Source organism: Myotis brandtii, unplaced genomic scaffold (genome assembly GCF_000412655.1).
Source record: "Myotis brandtii unplaced genomic scaffold, ASM41265v1 scaffold744, whole genome shotgun sequence".
NCBI lineage: Eukaryota > Metazoa > Chordata > Mammalia > Chiroptera > Vespertilionidae > Myotis > Myotis brandtii.
In genome coordinates, this window is record NW_005370965.1 from 1,534,719 (window position 1) to 1,541,342 (window position 6,624).

Sequence of the window (6,624 nt, forward strand, 5' to 3'; positions counted from 1 at the left end):
ATATATATATTATTGATTTTTTTACAGAGAGGAAGGGAGAAGGATAGAGAGCTAGAAACATCGATGAGAGAGAAACACTGATCAGCTGCCTCCCGCACACTCCCTACTGGGGATGTGCCGGCAACCAAGGTACATGACCTTGACTGGAATCGAACCTTGGACCCTTGAGTCCACAGGCTGACCTCTGTCCACTGAGCCAAACCGGTTAGGGCTTAAATTGATTTTTGAGGGAGATCCATCAATCGGCCACCTGGAAGATCAAGCCCACAACTCAGGCTTGTGCCTTCGCCCAACCAACTGAGCCACACCAGCCAGTGCTGCTCATGACTTTAAATTAAAAATGCCCAGCTGGTGTGGCTCAGTGGTTGAGTATTGACCTATGAGCCAGGAGGTCATGGTTCAATACCCGGTGTGGGGTGTGCAGGAGGCAGCCAATCCATGATTCTTTGATCATTGATGTTTCCATCTCTCTCCCTCTGCCTTTCTCTCTGAAATCAAAAAAAATATATTTAAAAATACATATTTTGATTTCAGAGAGTAAGGGAGAGAGAAACATCAATGATGAGAAAGAATCCTGGATCACTGCCTTCTGCATGCCACCCACTGGGGATCAAGTCTACATCCCTGGCATGTGCCCTTGGCCAGAATCAAATCCGGGATCCTTCAGTCCATAGGCTGATGCTCTCTACCCACTGAACCAAACCAGCTAGGACGAAAATACATTTTTAAAACAAACTGCTAAGCACCTACTAGGTTGAGTTCCAAGTATCCAGCACATAGTTTGATGTCGGGTGTGACAGGAGCTTGTGTCTTGCTACTGCTGTATTGCCATACTATTGGTGTCTGTCTTGTACACTTATAGGACCCCAAATTATTAAACAGAACTTTTCTATTGGTCAGTATGTTGGAGGTAAGGAGAAAGGTCTTTTAACCCATCCAATTCATTTTGTGTTTTTTAAAATTTAGATCGAGATGCAAGAACACTGTTGGCAAAAAATCTGCCTTATAAAGTTACTCAGGACGAATTAAAAGAAGTGTTTGAAGATGCTATGGAGATCAGATTAGTCAGCAAGGATGGAAAAAGTAAAGGGTATGTTTTGTGTCTATCGGAATGTTAAGAGTTTTATAAGTCAATGTGATTCTAATTTATAAAAGGAATGGCCCAACTTTCCTATGTGTGTGATTTGGGCAAATCTATAACCTGTGCCTTGATTTCCTATCTGTACAATCGGGATAATGTCTAATTTATAGTGATTTTAAAAGTTAATGTGAAAAAAGGATTACAAAATGTATAGTATATGCTTTGTAAGGAATGGCAATTATTTGTGTTAAAAATTAATATGATTGTCCAACCTTCATGGCTCAGTGATTGAGCGTTGACCTGTGAACCAGGAGGTCGCCGTTTGAGGCCAGCGGGTTGCGGGCTCAATCCCCAGTGTGGGGCATGTAGGAGGTGGCCAGTCAGATTCTCCCTCATCATTGATGTTTCTGTCTCTCTCTCCCCCTCTCTGAAATAAAAAAATATAATTTTAAAAAATTAATATGGTTTTTAAAATCAAGCAAATTCTTCCTTTTTTTTAAAAACACCCTTTTGCAGGATTGCTTATATTGAATTTAAGACAGAAGCTGATGCAGAGAAAACCTTGGAAGAAAAGCAAGGGACAGAAATAGATGGGCGATCCATTTCTCTGTACTATACTGGAGAGAAAGGTCACAATCAAGACCATAGAGGTGGAAAGAACAGCACTTGGAGTGGTAAGAATTTATAGGCTTCCTATAGGGTTCTAGAATTGATGGAGCGAAATCCTTTGCATCTTTGAATTTGATATAAGATGACTGAGTGTAGATGTAGTTGTTTGTAATAGTAATTCTGTATTTTGAATGAGAGCTATATGAAATCATTTTGCATTAGAACAGACAAATTTGACTTCTTTGTATGTTTTATATTTTGAATGACTTCATGTACATTTTTAAAATTTTACTTAATGTAAATTTTAAAATTAGAGTTTTGTTCTAGGAAGATATAGATCAGTAGTCAGCTTACACTTTTGAATAACAGGAATGGAAGGAAGCCAGACATAACAGTTCATTATAGGTACTCAGTATATTGAGACACTCGGAATGGGATTCTATCTGCATCAACATTAGTATGTTAACTCTCCTAAGCACAGAAATTCTTAAGAACAAGATAGAGCTGTGACTGAAGTTGCAAACCACTGTTTCACAGTTTTAATTTGGCATCTCTTTATTTGTAGGTGAATCAAAAACTCTGGTTTTAAGCAACCTTTCCTACAGTGCAACAGAAGAAACTCTTCAGGAAGTATTTGAAAAGGCAACTTTTATCAAAGTGCCCCAGAACCAAAATGGCAAATCTAAAGGGTATAGTAATTTGTATCTTTATGTTGTCAGTCATTGGCTGTAAGAGTGTTTTGAATAGATATAATCCTGTAACCCTGTCTGTTAGAAGCTGAATCATTTTTAGCTATACAAATCAGTATAAAATAAAGAGCCTCATTTATTTGCTTGAGGGGGGAGAAAAGGCTTATGGCATCAGATAGGATTGCAGAGGAGCCATGAGCTTGGTAACTTATTCTAAATATTGTTCATCCTCAGGTATGCATTTATAGAATTTGCTTCATTTGAAGATGCTAAAGAAGCTTTAAATTCCTGTAATGAAAGAGAAATTGAGGGCAGAGCAATCAGGCTGGAATTGCAAGGACCCAGAGGATCACCTAATGCAAGAAGCCGTAAGTTACAATTACCAGGGTGTTGTGGTTGGGGGATAGCTCTCCTCAGTGCCGTGCTTCAACTAGAGGTGAACTTTTTTTTCCTGTTGTTGCTGAGTAAATGGCACTGGATATGATGACTGATTATCTGAGAAATAATTGATGAAATCCAAGAAAATTCCTCTAGATAGTCAAGTTCTGATCCAGCCACGTCAGCTCTGAGCAACAGATTTGCCTGTGGTTTACTGCCCTGTGTGGTGGTTGTAGCTACCTGCTTGAGATCTGTCTCACTTGTTTGGGTTGGCTCTCCTGCCTGCTTTGGTGGTCAAAGTAGACTTGAGATAGCAGTTGATTTAAGCCCTTTGATTTCATTAAATATTAGTTGTCTAAGATTACCTTTTTCTCATAGAGACACTTGAGGGTTCTGATACAACAAGCATTCTTGGCTAGTGGTCATTCTAAACATTACATAAATCCATGTCATCATTATGAATGATTATTTTTTGTTCTTCCCCAGAGCCATCCAAAACTCTATTTGTCAAAGGTCTGTCTGAGGAGACTACGGAAGAGACATTGAAGGAGTCATTTGATGGCTCTGTCCGGGCAAGGATAGTCACTGACCGGGAGACGGGCTCTTCCAAAGGGTAAGGTGCAATAGGGTACAGTGTCCACTGAGTGGGGACCTCTCATCCAATGTGACTTCTCAATGAGCTCCTTTCTGTCGCTCTGTGGCAGTTTATGGATTCGCACGAGAAGAAGAGACAATTCACAGAGCTAGCATTATTTTGCCTCCTGTCTTCAGAGGTATATTCTGCTGTTTTGTGAGACATTTTTGCATTTAGGCTGTCAGTAAACCCAGTTTCAACTTTCTGGAGAGAGCTGCTCTTGCCACTTTGGTCTTTTCTCAATTGAGCAAGGCTACTTTCTAGGGGATCGATGTCCAATATGTGAGTCAAACCTCAGTTCTTAAATGTCTCCCATCTCAAACAGTTCTGTTCTTGACCAACTTGTTCACAGAAAAAAATATTTCTAATAACAAAACTGCAGTTCTAGGCCCTTTCATCTAGACCTGATAACCCTTTTATGCTGATACATTAGCATGACAAAAAGCATCTCTCAGGCCACAAACGGGAGAGAATGTAAATCAGTTTTCCTCTAAACTTCTAGTTGTTAGCATCTCAGGAAATTGTGCTGTGAATATTTTTGTGTGTTATGCTGGTGAAATGGAAGCTTAGCATAATTTTAAAACGAGTGCTGATGTTGCTGTGTGAAAGTGCTGGAAAAACAATGATCACAGGAAATTGGAGAGATAGAAAAACTGTTGTTGATTTGGATAAATGAAAAGCAGCTGGCTGAGGCCATGATCCCTGAGAAAGAAGATGCTGCACCAGTGGAACGTGTGCTGAAAGTGATTTAAGGCTAGTTAAGGCTGAACCGTCCCATGAACCAGTAGGTCACGGTTCGATTCCTAATCAGGGCACATGCCTGGGTTGTGGGCTTGATCCCCAGATCCTCTCTGATCATTGATGTTTCTATCTCCCTCTCCCTTTGTCTCAAATCAATAATAAAAATATATATTAAAATAAGTAAATAAAGCCAGTAGGGGTGGTTCCATAAAAGTAAGAAGAGAAATGTTTGTTTATATAAAACAATATGTTAGACATGTATAAGAAAGGTTAAAACGGAATCATTTAGTGGTCTGGAATGGATTCAATTGACATTTCTAGTGGGGAAAATGATTCCATTTTTGAAGAACCTTCTGGAATGAATGAAGTTAGAGTGTATTTTCCATATATCTTTGCTTTATAATGGATAATTTTATTTGGTGTTTTAGGTTTGGTTTTGTAGACTTCAACAGTGAGGAAGATGCCAAAGCCGCTAAGGAGGCCATGGAAGATGGTGAAATTGATGGAAACAAAGTTACTTTGGACTGGGCCAAGCCTAAGGGTGAAGGTGGCTTCGGGGGTCGTGGTGGAGGCAGAGGTGGCTTTGGAGGCAGAGGCGGTGGCAGAGGAGGCCAAGGTGGATTTGGTGGCAGAGGCCGGGGAGGTTTTGGAGGTAAGGATCATTGGGGTCCGCATCAGTGATCACTATCACTGGGGGAGGGAGACCTGGCAGCTTTGCACCTGTTCTTTAATGATGTCTTCCCTTCCTTCAGGTCGAGGAGGCTTCCGAGGAGGCAGAGGAGGAGGGGGAGACCATAAGCCACAAGGAAAGAAGACGAAGTTTGATTAGTTTCTTCTATCCCTGTCTTTCCCTCTTCCATTTGAAAAAGAAAGGACTCTGGTGTTTTTACTCTGTTACCTGATCAATGACAGAGCCTTCTAAGGACATTCCAAGACAGTATACAGTCCTGTGGTCTACTTGGAAATCCATTTAGATAACATTTCAAAGGAGATAACCTGTTGGTTTTGACTGGATATTCGTATAAACTTTTTAAAGAGATGAGTGGTAGAGCTAACCCTTATCTGTAAGTTTTGAATTTATATTGTTTCTTCCCGTGTACAAAACCATTTTTTTCCTACAAATAGTTTTTTTTTGTGTGTGTTGGGATATAAAGGAAAGCAGAATGTTTTATCATAATTTTGCTTCAGCAGCTATGGGACAAATTAAAAGTCCTAAACTCTGGTGCCAGGCTTGTACTTCCTAGAGTGTTTCTCCTGGAATATTGTTGAAGGTGGAGCATGGTAAACCCACTTCAGATCCATCCCACCCCTGATGAAAATGCTTGGTGCTTAGGTTTCAAATGCTCCAGCCACAAGTTTGGTGAAATGGAAGTTTCCTCTGGCTTCTTGGGAGGCCAGCGTGTTCTGACAAGCTCGGGAAAGAGGAACAGGAGCCCTTTGGTTAGGCCTCCTTAGATACACGCTGAGAGTATGGATTCTGGAATAGTCAGTGACTAATGTCGGATGGATGAACCAGTGGGGACTGTGAGGCTGGGGAAGAAGCTACCAATCCAATAGATGATGGACCTGGTATTTTTTGGTCTATCTTCCAGCAACCTTAGGTGGAGCTATAAGAAAGGCCTTTGGTTTTGCACTATGTGCAGTACCCAGACATTCTAACTGACTTATTAAACATTCCCTGCCCCTGTTATACACATACACACACACACACACACTTTTGTTAGAAGTTAAAGGTTGATGAGATGTCTAGGGTCAAGGGACTGACATGATACATTTACTTAAAAAATGGTGCCCCAGCCCAGCTGATGTGGCTCAATAGTTGAGTGAAAATGTATGAGCCAGAGGTCACAGTTCAATTCCTGGTCTGGGCACATGCTGGAGTTGCAGGCTTGATCCCCACTAGGGGGCATGCAGGAGACAACTGACCAAAGATTCTCAGGTTTCTCCCTCTGAAATCAAGGAAAAGTTTTAAAGTACCCCTGGTGACAGCTGAGTTTTTAAAAAATATATTTTGATTTCAGAGAGGGAGTGAGGGAAACATCAATGATGAGAGAATCATTGATCAGCTACCTCCTGCATGTCCCCTACTGGGGACTGAACCTGCAACTTGTGCCCTTGATTGGAATTGAACCTGGGACACCAGTCTGCAGGCCGATGCACTATCCACTGAGCCAAACAGGCTAGATCACAGCTGAGATTTTTTAAATCGGCCGACTCTTAAAAGCAGGTGGACTTAACTACCTGGTTACTAATCAGACTAATAAAAATGCAATACTGGTAGAATTTAATAAACTTGAAACCAACCTAAAAGGTAAGTGGGTAGTTTTTTTTTTTTTTGCTGGTGGGATGTGGAAATCTAAGCCATGTGGCACATCAACCGCTTACCAGTCCTGTTCCAAGTACTAAGGACTTAAGAGCAAGACAAGTCTTGCTTTTGAGGGATGGCAGTGCTAATGAAAGTGGTGCTGCCAAGGGAGGTCTGTCCTGATAGG

At 41.0% G+C, this 6,624-nt stretch overlaps 1 protein-coding gene across 1 annotated transcript in view; it reads left to right on the forward strand.

The window, feature by feature from the left end:
* The window catches only part of LOC102246301 (nucleolin), a 12,851-nt gene extending 7,491 nt beyond the window's left edge, over positions 1 to 5,360 (forward strand). The window contains exons 8-14 of the mRNA XM_005882964.2: positions 967 to 1,090; positions 1,598 to 1,755; positions 2,256 to 2,379; positions 2,614 to 2,747; positions 3,244 to 3,370; positions 4,561 to 4,784; positions 4,885 to 5,360. Of these exons, the coding sequence (XP_005883026.1) occupies positions 967 to 1,090; positions 1,598 to 1,755; positions 2,256 to 2,379; positions 2,614 to 2,747; positions 3,244 to 3,370; positions 4,561 to 4,784; positions 4,885 to 4,961 (968 nt within the window). The 3' untranslated portion in view covers positions 4,962 to 5,360. The remainder of the gene's footprint in view (positions 1 to 966; positions 1,091 to 1,597; positions 1,756 to 2,255; positions 2,380 to 2,613; positions 2,748 to 3,243; positions 3,371 to 4,560; positions 4,785 to 4,884) is intronic.
* Positions 5,361 to 6,624: the final 1,264 nt, after the last annotated feature.